Source organism: Rattus rattus, chromosome 2 (assembly GCF_011064425.1).
Source record: "Rattus rattus isolate New Zealand chromosome 2, Rrattus_CSIRO_v1, whole genome shotgun sequence".
In the NCBI taxonomy this organism is placed as follows: Eukaryota; Metazoa; Chordata; class Mammalia; order Rodentia; family Muridae; genus Rattus; species Rattus rattus.
Window position 1 is genome coordinate 163,164,511 of NC_046155.1, and position 13,247 is coordinate 163,177,757.

The following is a 13,247-nucleotide window of genomic DNA, read 5'->3' on the forward strand; positions in this document are numbered from 1 at the left end:
GGGAAATGTAAGCTACTTCCTTCTTTAAGTTGTCCTTTAAACTTGTTTACAGATTACTACAGTTTCTAAATCCTGATCCTTTGAGAGCTGATGAGATCTCTGACCTGCACCAGGTATTACAAACTCTAAAGATAGAAGATCAAACAAGAGAAACTAGTATTGTTGTTAAGCCTCCTTTCTCCCTTCAGATTCCTCCCTTACATTGGTTTTCCCCGAGTCCTGGTTTTTGCAGAATCCAGAGATTCACTGCTGTAGTGCAGTGCCTATGTTTTATTAGGGGAACAAATGGTCTTTAGTTTGGGTGGTCGTATGTGTTTTCCAGGAAGCATGTATTCTAGGTTTTTACGTGATGATCTCCAAGAAAACAGTTTTCTTCTTGGTAAAGCCCTTAATACTCTGCCACCTCGTAAGGAAGATCTGGCTGCTGTTGTCTAATGTCTGTGTTGGTTAGTTGCAGAAGGTGAAGCTGGGCACATTGCAGCCTGGTGTGGTGCTCCGGAACAGGATCGAGCCCTGCCTCACCCTGGATAAATCACCTCTGTCAGCAGACCTGAAGAAGGTGAACGTGTTCTTAAAGCCAGACTCCTGAGGAAATGCCAGCCTTTTCCAGCACAGAGGGTTACTTTGTTTTGCTTTGTCTGTTCTGTTCTAAGAGCGATGAGTATGGAATCCGAGCGATGGGCTTTGTGCATCCTGGGTGTGCATTTATCGCTGAACCATACCCCAGCCTCATAGGAGAATTTTAAATAAACACTTCTAAGGCTACATTGCATAATTCTTGCTTCTGAAGTTCTCTTGAAATCTTTTGTGATTTATTTCTCATGTAGTCATAAAGTCTAGATTAACTTCCCAGAAGATTAACTATTTTATAGAAAACCCCATTGTGCAACTGTTGGTCCTGTTCTGAAGTAACTTTTCTTTTCTTTTTTTGACACAGTCTCTCTGTGTAGCTCTGACTGTTCTGGAATTGACTCTGTAGACCAGTCTGGCCTCGAACTCAGATAGATCTGCCTGTCTCTGCGTCCTGAGTGCTGGGATTAAAGGCATGTGCCACCACCTCCCAGATGTTCTAAAGTAAATTTTTAGATAGGCCTTCAGAGGGAAGTTAGAACACATTCTAGGACAGTTGTAATAGTTGTTTGCCCATCCTTTTCAAAATTCCATTATAACCTAGAGATTTCTCTTGGTAAATCAGTTAAACATATTTATGTTTCCTTCCTGATTTTAAAGAAAAGGCGAAGGTTTGCTTTTGAATAATAAGAAGCCAAAGCATAAGAATGAACAGAATGAGAAGAGATTGTGAGGTTTTGAGTAGAGAAGAGCTTTTACGGGGTATAAGATAGTAGACAGATGCAGAGTGGCTGACTTAAGAGGGCAGGAGGGACACGGGGACAAGTAAACAGCCACACTCTGCTGATTGATTATTGTTGTTGTTTTGGATTTGTTTGCTTGTTTCTCAAGACCGGGTTTCTCTGTGTTATTCTGGCTGTCCTCAAACTCACTCTGTACACCAGGCTGGCCTTGAACTTACAGAAATCCTCCAGCCTCTACCTCCAAAATGCTGGGATTAAAAGCTTTTTTTTTTTGTTTTGGTTTTTATCTCGTCTGTTTCTTGATTGTGCCCTTCCAGTGTGTATTATTCTAAGTGGTGGATAACTAGAGTCACTTTCTGGAGAGTGTTTCATGGTACTATTTAAAACTGTTCCAGGCATTTTCACCCTGCCACCCTATCTTCCTGCTGTGTTAGGTTCCATGATGACAAGATTTGCCTGTCTAAGCTGCTTGTGAGGACAGTATCTCTCTTCAGTGTGAACAAACTGCCGACTGTAAACATTCTGACGATAATCCTTCACCTAAAAAAGGAGAAACCAAACCAAACTCCATGCAGGGAGTAGAGACTGCTAGAAAGTAGGCATTACTGGGCACAATGCTAAGGGCCTGCACTCCCAGCAACTTGGGAGACTGAGGCACAAGGATTCCCTGAGCTCAGGACTTTGGAGTCAGCATGGGCAGCACAATGAACTTGATTTCTAACAAGGAAACTACTGCCATAAATACAAGAAGATTTTGCATCTGTTTGACAGTAACAATGTTTTTGTTTGTATTTCTGCTTTTGAGGTGCAGGAACTTCCTTTCAGCTGGATCAGGATCTTGCTACAATTGACCATAGTGGCAAACATAAAGGGAGAGAAGGAACCCTTGCTCCGTGCTGGATGTGTCCCTAGCCCTTTTAGTGAAGGGAAAGCTGTACTCACTGATGTTCTCCAGGCCTGGGGGAAGCAAGCAGCTGCGCTGTGACCACATCTATCCAAATCTACAACAAGTCTGGTGTTGAAAGTGTCAAGGGAAGGGGTACTGTTCAAAAAGGAACGCCCTGTGAACATTACCACAGCAAACCTTTCGGCATGCTGCTGGCAGTGTTGTAAACAAGCCAAGAGAATCAGTATGTGTCTTGATTGAACATACATTGTAGAGAGCTGATTGGTTCCTGAAACATGTACAGGGAAATGAGGGGAAAGCAAGCCAAAGATGAATGTAACAGCAGGGTTCAACTGGGGCTCCAGCTGTCTAGCCAGAGAAGTACTTTGTGAGAGCTAACAAGAGCTGAGCTGCTGGATCTGTTCTCTGTGGATTCACGGCTTAATGTGCAAGAAGAAAAGGACCGGACCTAGACTTTAAATGGTTGCTGATGTAGTTTATACCTACAATTCATGGACAGCTAGAGTTACATGAAACCCTCTCAACACACACAAAGTTGAAGGACAGGAACATTCAGAAACCAAAGAGTAAGAAGTAACAAAAGCATCTTTATAAGTAGTAGATGTGAGGTATGAAATGCAAGTGAGCAGAGAGAGCAAAGTAGAATAGAGACTCATGTTTAACTTAAGGTCTGAAACTAGATTGCTAGGAAAAGGAACAGGGCAAGAGGTTCTCTGAGGAGGGACACTGAACATTTTGTGGACCCAAATGACATGAATTCACATGTTGATGTTGACAGTTCCTAACTAGCACAAGTGAACAGACTTTGGATAAGCACATGGCTTTGACCCGTCTGAACTCAGATATGGAGATCATGAAAGTTGCTATGGAAGAAGTGATCCCTGCAGAGGTCAAGTTTCAGAATAACCACAGGCTTGTACCCAGCTGCTCTGGGGACCTAGGGCTTGAGCATTTAGTTATTCCAGCCCTACAAAGAGGTCTATACTTAGGTTCGCAGTGAGCTATGTGGGTAGAAATAGGTTTTCAGGTTTGTAAAATCTCAAGAAAATGTACTTCCTCTACCCCATGTCCAGAAACTACTGAAGTCTCTTAAGAGTGTCAAGAATGAAGATCACGTGAGCTGCAGGCAAAGGAGGAAGCTGCCACATGGCCCTTGAGCTCAGCTGGAAGCTCAGGGCTTTGGGAAGGAGGGTAGCACAGAGAATTCAATACCTTTTGGGAAAGCATACTTGTGGTCTCAGACTTCTGAAATATTCTGGTTTTAGTGATAGGTGGAGGGAATAATTTGCCAATCAAAGCATGTAGGTAAGGTGGCGTATATCCGTAATCCCAGCACCTGGGAAGCTGTGGCAAGAGAATCAAAAGTTTGGGACTAGAGAGATGGTCAACATTAGAGAGTACTTGTTCTTGCAGAAGACCCGGTTTGCTCCTCAGCACCCACAATGGCCCAGAATTGTCTGTCCAATCCCAGTGGATCTTATGGCCCTCCACTGGCATGAACATGGTGCACAAACAACACATGCAGACAGAGCACCCATTCATGTGGAAAAAAGAGCCTGGGGCTAGCCTACCAAGATCCTGTTTCAAAAATCAAATAAGGAATAGTTTTACAATGAGGCAAATGGCCTGGCAGATTATTAAGGGACTAGGAGACAAAGCCACATTCTTGTTGCAGTGTGCTTTAGTCATCTGGTTTGGGCTGGCTACTCAGTAGACCCTTTAATAGGGTCAAAGAACCAGTAGTTTGTTTTTTTTTGTTTTTTTTTTTTTTTTTTTTTTTTTTTTGGTTCTTTTTTTTTGGAGCTGGGGACCAACCCAGGTCCTTGCGCCTAGGTAAGGCGCTCTACCGCTGAGCTAAATCCCCAGCCCAACCAGTTTTAAAATAGGGATTTGATACTTGGGAAGTATCCATGCAGAGCTCATAGTAGGTCTTAGGAGACCACCAGAATAGGCCATGTGTGCAGGTGTCCTGGTGGTGACAGTGAGATGCGTGGAGCTTGGAGACAGAAGGTTTCCTCTGTCATTTATGTCTTTCTCTTCCCCTCTCCCCCACTATCTTCTCTGTAGGCTCTTCAAAGAAACAAGTTTCCAGGACCCAGCCACACTGCATCTTACTCTTGGCCTCCTATTGCACGTGGCTGTGATGTGGTTGTCATTTCTCACTGTGGAAATGACCCCTTGTTGTACCTGCCACCGCTGCTTACGATTTTGCAGATGGGGGGCTGCTACAAGTCATTACCAAGTAGAAATGGAGTAAGTTGGAGATCATTTTGAAATGGATTAAATGTTTGCTTTCAAATGACACATCTATATTTGTTTGGTAAAGAAAAGATTGTATTACTAAAATTTTCCCAAACCACTAGACTAGAAGCTGAATTATCAGCCTGACTTGTTGGTACAGGCCGATTTTCCCAGTATTTGGGACACTGAGGCAATAGGATTACAAATTTGACCCAGCCTGGGCTAAATAATGGATTTGAGGTCAGCCTTGGATACACATTAAGACTCTGTTAGAACAAGGCAAACCTGGGCTATTAAAAGTAGCCTTTGCTTTCTCAGTGTTGTGTCTCCAAGTTCACAACAACTCTTCCTGAGGTCCATCCATGGGCCTTGGTGGGCACAAGAGTCGTGGCTTTTTAGAGCTGAATGTAGAGTCTATAAATGATGTTAGCATAATTCATATAATTGTCACCCCAGCGGATGAGCTGGTCAGGCCATGTCTTGTTACTGTGTCACGTGAGAACATTAGTGCAAGGGAAGCTGCTGGCTTAACTGACAAGTGGTGAGTATGTGATTAGAAGTTCGGTTTCTGTTGTAATTCTCTGTGCTATGATTGATAGCACGAGATGATTTAATAATCTTTGCCCATGAATAAGAAAGGAGGGAAATGGGACACAAGGACAAACTGGTGATGGATAGTGCCTTACTGTTTTGGCTCTCTAGAGAACAGTTGTTATAAAACCTCCATCCCAGAACACGGCACAAAAGATGCAGTACAGAACACCAATTAAGCACAGATGCTTACTGAGTTGTGTGTGTTTTGTTGTTTGTTTTTCCTAATCCTACCATGCAGTATGATGATTTATCTTTGACATTTACACTAGTTTTGTATGGACTTTAATGGATGCATTTACGCCCCTGAGTTAGGTTAGCAAGTAGCTGGGCCCAGTTGATGGCGGAAGTGCCATTTTGTGCTGAGGCAGACCAGAGCCTCTTTTAGGGCTGAAAGTGACATCCAGCCCTTACCCTATGTGTCCTCTGTTTTCTCCTTGTCTCCACAGACAGCCTGCTTTCAGGCCCGTGGAGAAGTTGGCACTTGTTGGGACCTTCCTAGAAGAAGGAGGAGACTAGGCTCATTAAGTGTTGGCAGGCGGGCCACCTGGGGAGTGAGGCCAGTGGAGAGCTGAGTTCAGGAGGCAGTCTCCTGGGGAAGAGGCAATGCCTCTCTCAAGCCATTCCTTCATTCCAGTGCCTAGGAGCAGGAGAGGAGCCAGACTTCTGGGTTCTTAGTTTCCTGCTGATACATTAGCTGTGCAGCCGTGAGGAGCGACTTCGCCTCTGTGGAGCCTCAGACTCTCATCCTGTGGAATAAAACAATAATTGGCCCTACCGTGTAAGAGTGTGCTAGGGTTTAAAAGACCGAGGGAGTGCATTAGCTCAGCTGAGGAACTAGTTCAGTGTTTCTAAACCCACTCTAGTGAAATGATAACCTTGCTCATCTGTATGGTGGTGATAGGAGACGGTCTGGATGTTTCACAGATACTGTGTTTGATTCCTCACGACTGTCTGAAATCACTTGAATCTGTTTGTCTTCGCAGCCTCTTGCAGTCATCGTGTGTCCGGGGTGGAAAAAGGCTCAGTTTATTTTTGAGTTGTTGGGAGACTATAGCATGTCCTCCAGGCCTCTTCATCCTGTGTTATTAACAATTGGACTTCACAAAGACGAAGCCAAAAATATGAAGCTTCCAAGGGGATGTAAGCATCCTTTCCAAGCTTGTTGGTTTGTTTGTTTGTTTGTTTGTTTGTTTGTTTTTGCAGAAGTCAGTGAGCTTCTGTGTATTTACAGGTTGTTATTAATGTTCTCAAGGGATGGATAGTACCGGGCTTTGTATGTTTAAGTGGACAATTATATCCTACCAATTGGATCTAAAAAAAAGAAGTCAGTGAGCTTGCCTAGGTAGCTGGGACCTCAGTTGCTAGCCATTGGTCCTGACTTGACTTCTTAGTTACCAGTGGGTGTCAGTGGTGAAGGTTCGGTCTTGACTCGGGTCTGTGAAAAGTGCATGATTTCCTTCAGTTGTCAAATCAAATGCTACCGAACATTCACTGCCAGATGCTGTGCACAGGGCTGAGGAAATCTGCCTCTTAGGCAAGCAGAGTCATGGCAGCAGGTGGGTGGTCAGATATTGCAGGCTCAGACAGGGTGGACAGGGGCTTGCTTGCCTTGCTCACCCAGTAGAAAAATGAGTGCTGAGAAGGAAGTGGAATCATGGTGAAGGAAGTATTGGAGAAACCTGTAGAAAACCTAAAGATGCTCATTGTTTTTTCTGAATGTAGGTGATGTGATTGTCACAACGCCACACAGCCTTCTGAGACTTCTCACGTACCGAAGCTTGTTATTCCTTAGACTCTGCCACCTGGTTCTGGATGAAGTGCACGTACTGTTCTTCGAAGCTAACGAACAAGTGAGTAGGACATACTGGGTGTCCACTGCTATTCATCATAGTATCACGAATGTTTCTGAAATGTGTCAGCTCCTCGCTGATTGAAGAGTTAAACTCTGTAGTTAATAGTGCTATACTGATCTGTAGCATGCTTATTATTGCTTGTAACAACTTATTTTAAACCTGTGCCCTGTGCATGCTAGGGAGACACTCTCCTGCTGAGCCATACCCTCTGAGTTTTTTGAAGCATTTGTTAGGAGCTGACAAGCCAACCAAGAGCGATAGTTTTGGGAGTGATGGTAGCCCCAGGTAGGGCTCAGGCTTTGTCTCTTAGTGACTGTGGCTCCTTTGAAGTCGGAGCGCATTCCCAAGCTGGTTCTTACCTGATCTGCTTTGCATCAGTGCTTGTCTGAGCATCGGACAGTCTGTTGTTGTCAGCATGTCTGCCCTGCAGAAACTGGGGCCCCGCCTTGTATTTTGCTTTGTTTTCCATGCCAACTTGTAAACAGTGGGTTCCTAATATTAGTTTTTATTTCCTTGGCTTGTTAGAAAATAATGCAAATTGATCATTGTGTCTATTCGTCCTGTGTGTTGGTTGTTTTTATTTGATGGGGTCATCTTTCTGTAAGTGAGTTTTGAAGTCTTTAACATAAGCATGCTAACCCCTTGTCACAAACATCCAGTAGAATTTTATAGTGTTTGTTGACAGTGTATTTTCTTCTTTTTTTTTTTTTTTTTTTTTTTTTTTGGTTCTTTTTTTTTTTTTTTGGAGCTGGGGACCAAACCCAGGGCCTTGCGCTTCCTAGGCAAGCGCTCTACCACTGAGCTAAATCTCAACCCTTGTATTTTCTTCTTTTGAAAACGTTTTTTTCATTTTTATTTTTGGAAAGTCTTTCAACACACTAAAAACATTAGAGTCCCTGAATTCTGTGTTCTAGCTAATTCTTTATTTTGAAACAAAGATTAAATTTACTAATTTTTCAGATGTTTGCCATATTAGATAACTTTAAAAAAAACGTTGAAGTGGAGGAGCGGGAGTCTGCGCCACACCAGATTGTAGCCGTGGGTGTTCACTGGAACAGACACATAGAGCATCTAGTCAGAGAGTTCATGAAGGATCCCCACGTCGTGATCACTGCCCTCGAGGAGGCTGCCCTCTACGGCAGTGTCCAGCAGGTGATGGGGAGGGACTGGCGTGCATGAGTGAATAGACACCTGAGTATTCGCACACTCTCATGCATGTTATTTAAAAGAGAAATAGTCTTGCAAATGATGTTTCACTTAAAGCAGCCCCTTGAATACAAACAAGTTATATTCATGCTGCCTGTTAGATGATAACTGTGCTTTGTCCTCAAATTTGTAAGCATAAGTTACATTTATATTTATTTCCTCTGCACTTTCTTGTTACAAGAACAATCTCTGGGAGAAGTGCAGCTGCAGAGCTTTGACAGCTCAGAAACCACTTGTTTCCGTGTTCATCGGCAGGTAGTGCATCTGTGCCTGGAGTGCGAGAAAACCTCGACTTTACTCCAAGTTCTTGACTTTGTTCCAAGTCAGGCCCAGAAGACCTTGATCTTTACCTGCTCCGTAGCAGAGACAGAGATTGTATGTAAGGTAAGCCTGTGCTCACACTGGGACATGTCCGCCATTGGAGGGAGCCAGAGCAGACTCTGCTGGACAGAAATGTGCCTCCGGAGAGGGGAAGGGAGATGCGGTCTCACAGGGTAGCACAGGCTCTGGAGGACGTGAGGCTGCGAGGCTGTGTCAGGGGAGGTGTGCAAGCTTTGGTTGGTGAAAACACGTGAGCATCAGTACTCGTAAGAAAACTAAGACAACCACTACATTGTGGACGGAAGAGTCAATCACATTGTCGTAAGGTTTAGCCTTTTTAATCTAATTCTATAAACATTAATGCTAAAGAGTAGAAACAAAGCCAAATACAAAATGAAAAACCCACCACCGTGTCTTTCTTTCCATCATAATAAGCTACAACATACAGCTTAAAAGGCCTTATTAAGGGTAGCACGCATATCTGATGTAGCTGTACACATGTGTATGTGTGGTCAGACGTCCATGTTATCTAAAAGGGAAATAGTTTTGCAAATAGTGTTTCACTAAAAGCAGATCTTTAGGTGAAAACTGTAGAGCCTTGGGGATGGTTTATACTACTATTGCTGCTGATTCAGACTCGACACTTGTGGGTACGTAGAACCATGGGCTGAGCTCACGTGGGCGTGACGGTGAACTGACGGCTTTAATTTCATCTTTAGGTAGTAGAAAGCAATTCAATATTTTGCTTGAAAATGCATAAAGAAATGGCTTTTAATTTAAAAAGTATTTTGGAACAGTGGAAGAAGAAGTTAAGCTCTGGCTCCCACATTGTGTTAAGTAAGTACTTTAATTTCTCTTCAGACAAGACCGAGCAGTAGGGATCATCTCTCCATTTATATTTCTCATCTTCAGATGACTCGGGGTTTTTAAGGTTTCAGAATTCAGTCTAAAATAAAAATTAGTCTCCTTCTTTAAAAGGCAAATCTAGGTACCACAGGGTTCTCAGCTTAGCAGACAGAGTTCTTCCTGGAGTTCCAGTTTGGGTTCCCCTATGTATAAAGTCTATGCTGGTCTATGTATCTGTTTGTCCATTCATTCATACATTCATGTACACATCTGAAATGATATTAAGGTTAATCACAGAAACATAAAGGTCAGGATGTCCAGAGCAAGGGAAAACTCTCTGGGCAGCCTGATTACACCAGAGGAAGGGAATTTTCAAGCTAAAAGAGAGCCCACTGTCCTCTGGAATTTTATCAGTATATTGTAGCATTTTTTATGGCAGGGAGAGGGAGAAAGATGGTGCTTTGCATATTTAAAGTGTGATGCAGGCTGTGGGCATAGCTTAATGGTTGAGCTTCTGCCTAGCAGGCATGAGCCCTGACTTCAGTCCTCTGCACCTCAAATAAGGAAGCAAAATATCATACAGAAACATGATACAGTGTGGGTTCTGGTCCTGTTTATCGGACTTTATGCAGAAACACCCATTTATGGGACCTTAGAGAAACTCTTTTCTCCAGCCTTAACAGATGACTGCATACCACTCTTGGCCATCACCGATGCCACATGCGTGGTTCACTTCAGCTTTCCTTCCTCACCAAAAGTATTTGGTGGACGTCTGTATTGCATGTCTGATCATTTTCAGAGTTTAACTGAACAGGTTTGATCAATTTTTATTATGTTTCTTGTTTCGTGTGTGTGTGTGTGTGTGTGTGTGTGTGTGTGTGTGTGTGTGTGTTGAGGTAGATCAGATGGTGAGGATGATCTGCATCTTTTACTCACGTCCAATTTTAAGGGCTCACCTGCAGAGCAGGGAGGTAAGAAAACGAAATCTGTCCTGCTGCTGACGGAGAGGAACGCCAGCCATGCCGTCGGGGTCCTGCGATACTTGGAGCGAGCAGATGCCAAAATTCCATCGGAGCTGTATGAGTTTACTGCAGGGGTCCTGGAAGCCAAAGAAGATAAGAAAGCTAGAAGACCTCTCTGTCCATATCTTAAAGCTTTTGGCTTTTGCAAGTAAGCCAGTGCTTTTTTAACTTGAGTAGTGCCGTGCTTTGAAATTCATAGGTAATAAACGTGACCCTTGATGAAACTGTCATACTCTTATCTCCCTGTGTCAGCCCACTCAATGCAAAAGAAGCACCCAGAGGTTCCCCTGTGGTAGAAATGACCAGCTACCTAGAGCTGTGAGCACTGGCAGGCTTGGGGTGTTTTAAGTGAGACATACTATACATGTCAGTGGAATCGGAGTCCTAGATCCATACATGTGCATGCAGTGCCCTGGCCGAGTCTCACCTTACTCTCTAACCTCACAATCCCCTTCCCAGTTCGTAGCAGCCACAGCTCTACTTCCTGATGTGCTTGAGTTTCCAGTTGCCACGTGGAAGAGGACAGGTAGTACTTGTTTTTCTGTGACTGGTTTGTTTTACTTATTTCCTCCATTTGCTACAAATGATAGGACCTCATTTTCCTCCATAACTGAACATTACAGTGCTACACATGCACCCAATTTTCTTTTTACATTAATTTATTGATCAGTATTGATTGTGTTAGGTTGCTTTTCTGTTGGTATTATAAAATATTCTGATCAAAAGCAACTTAGAGAAGGTTTATTTCAGTTTCTATTTTTATTTTGTGGCTTTGTAATCTGTTCTGTGACTGTATCGCCATGTATGTATCCACTTTTAGGTAATGGGCCTGTGGCAGGTTGCAGTTGGTGCTGTTATGTCCTGTGCTGTTCTGAATGTCCTCATGCATGGTTTTAGGGAATAGATGTGCCCTCTTGTGGGTGACAAAGTAGAGGAGAGGTTTGTATCTTAGAGTTAATTGGTCTTCGTTGTAGATTATAGTGATGTGTCTTGAGGGTCTGAATGGATAGCCCAGCAGGAAAGGGCACTGGCTGCTCTTCCAGAGGACTCAGGTTGGATTCTCAGCACCCCAGTGACGATTCACAACCATCTGTAACTCCAGTTTCAGAGGACCCAGTGTTCTCTTCCGGCCTTTTTGGGCAATAGTTATTCATGTGGTACATAGACATATATGCAGGCAAAACATCCATACACATAAAATAAAAGCACAAAATTTAATAAATAAAAACATCTCAAGGAATAATCAAGAGCTCTGTTCTTTGAGCTCATCCAGGATTGATTAAAGAGTGACTTATTCTTACATTTGTACTGTTAGTGCCCTTTTCGGTCTTTAGCTGCTTAGCATTTAAATGTTTGGAGTAAAACTTTTCTGATATTAGCTGCAGGTCAGTTTCCCAGATATGTCTTAACACGTAGGATGAAGGTAGAGCCCTAGCCAGCCCGTACAAAGGACACGCACTCCGGCTATGTCCTTTCCAAGCCGTAAGCCTACCCTGGGCAAGTTTGGAGCCACACTAACTTACTCTCCAGCCACAAAGTCCCTGTTACTTGCTGTTCCTCCTGGCCACTCATGGTCCATCTCCTCTCATGGTGCCCCCTCTGTCTTTTTTCCGCCTTCTCTTCCTCCTCCTCTTCCTTCTTGCACAGGCTCTAGCCTTTTATTGACCAGTTAAACTGGGGAGCGGGGAGGATCTGCTTGTTGGGGGTAACCGCATCCTGAGTAACCAGTATTTCTTAGCATTGGAAAGCAGTACTCCACACACAAGCAGCAGCAGACTAACGCACTACATTAACACTGTTTGTGTTAACGTATTTTCTTCTTGTTTTAAAATCTAGTCCTTTTTTCCCCAGAGACAAAAGGATCTGTCCTGACCGGCACCACATTAATCCAGAAATGGACATCCCAAGGAAATTATCCAATGAAACTCTACCAGTGTTTGGGCACATTAGGGTAAGTTCTAGTATATTTTTTTCTACTGGTTAACAGTGTTAATAACTATTAATAGTTATTTGCATGAACACGTTTTGTTTTAATTTTTATTAGTTTTATTGAGAGTTTTATATGTGCTTTGATCATATTTTGCTCCTCCACCTCCCCCAGCTCCAACCACTTACCCACCTGACTTGTATGACACGAAGCTGTAGAGTCCAGTTTGTGATGCCCACATATTTTTAGATGTGTGGCTTTCTACTGGAGTGTGGTGGCTCTGCCAGGGGCTATGCTCTTAGAGAAAACAAATTGTTTTTAAAGCATCAGAAAAAATTAAGCACTGTCTATTGTGTTAGCTTCTGAGGGCTGCTGTAACAAAGCACTTATTTGGTGACCCACACAAGAGCGCTGTTCTCACAATTTTACACCCAGCATGGGCAAGACTTCCGGCCTATGCAGGACAGTCTAGTCCTTGGCTCTGTTGTCTCTCCCAGCCCCTGCTGCCTTCACCTAGCCCCAGGAACCTCCCAGCTTGACATGCCTTGGTTTGGAATTATATCTCCTTTAGTCTGCTCCTTTCTTCAAGTAGGCTTCTCCTCTTCTCTCTTTTTCCCTATTAAAATTAAAAGTGCTTGTCACTGTGTGGAAGGCCCACCCATTAGTCTAAATCTGTCCCTCCTAGAACATTTGTTTTATTCAGAAATACTACCTACTACATGCTCACATGTACTTTAAATGGTCTGCCATTTAAGGATTTCTCTGATGTAAAGCAAAATTGCATGTATCCTCATGTGGAGACACTTAATGGTATTTGCAAAGACTCCTTTTTTTTCCAAATAAAGTCATGCTTACAGTGACTTTGGGTGTTAAAATACATTTAAATTTTTTATGTATATTTGTGTTGCATGTGTGAATCCATCTGTATGAGACACAGAAAAAAAGTCGAGGTTTGCACATAGAGGTTAAATGGACAGCTTTTGCCTTTGTTGAGGCAGGGGTGCTCTTATTTCTGTC

General features: G+C 43.2%; 1 protein-coding gene across 1 annotated transcript in view; it reads left to right on the forward strand.

Moving 5' to 3' along the window:
• Nucleotides 1–13,247, forward strand: part of Tdrd12 (tudor domain containing 12) — a 69,016-nt gene that overhangs the window by 41,621 nt on the left and 14,148 nt on the right. Inside the window, exons 11-21 of the mRNA XM_032896138.1 lie at nt 53–113; nt 452–559; nt 4,288–4,473; nt 6,039–6,195; nt 6,778–6,905; nt 7,869–8,060; nt 8,370–8,498; nt 9,155–9,272; nt 9,956–10,095; nt 10,231–10,451; nt 12,155–12,254. Coding sequence (XP_032752029.1) covers nt 53–113; nt 452–559; nt 4,288–4,473; nt 6,039–6,195; nt 6,778–6,905; nt 7,869–8,060; nt 8,370–8,498; nt 9,155–9,272; nt 9,956–10,095; nt 10,231–10,451; nt 12,155–12,254 — 1,540 coding nt within the window. The remainder of the gene's footprint in view (nt 1–52; nt 114–451; nt 560–4,287; nt 4,474–6,038; nt 6,196–6,777; nt 6,906–7,868; nt 8,061–8,369; nt 8,499–9,154; nt 9,273–9,955; nt 10,096–10,230; nt 10,452–12,154; nt 12,255–13,247) is intronic.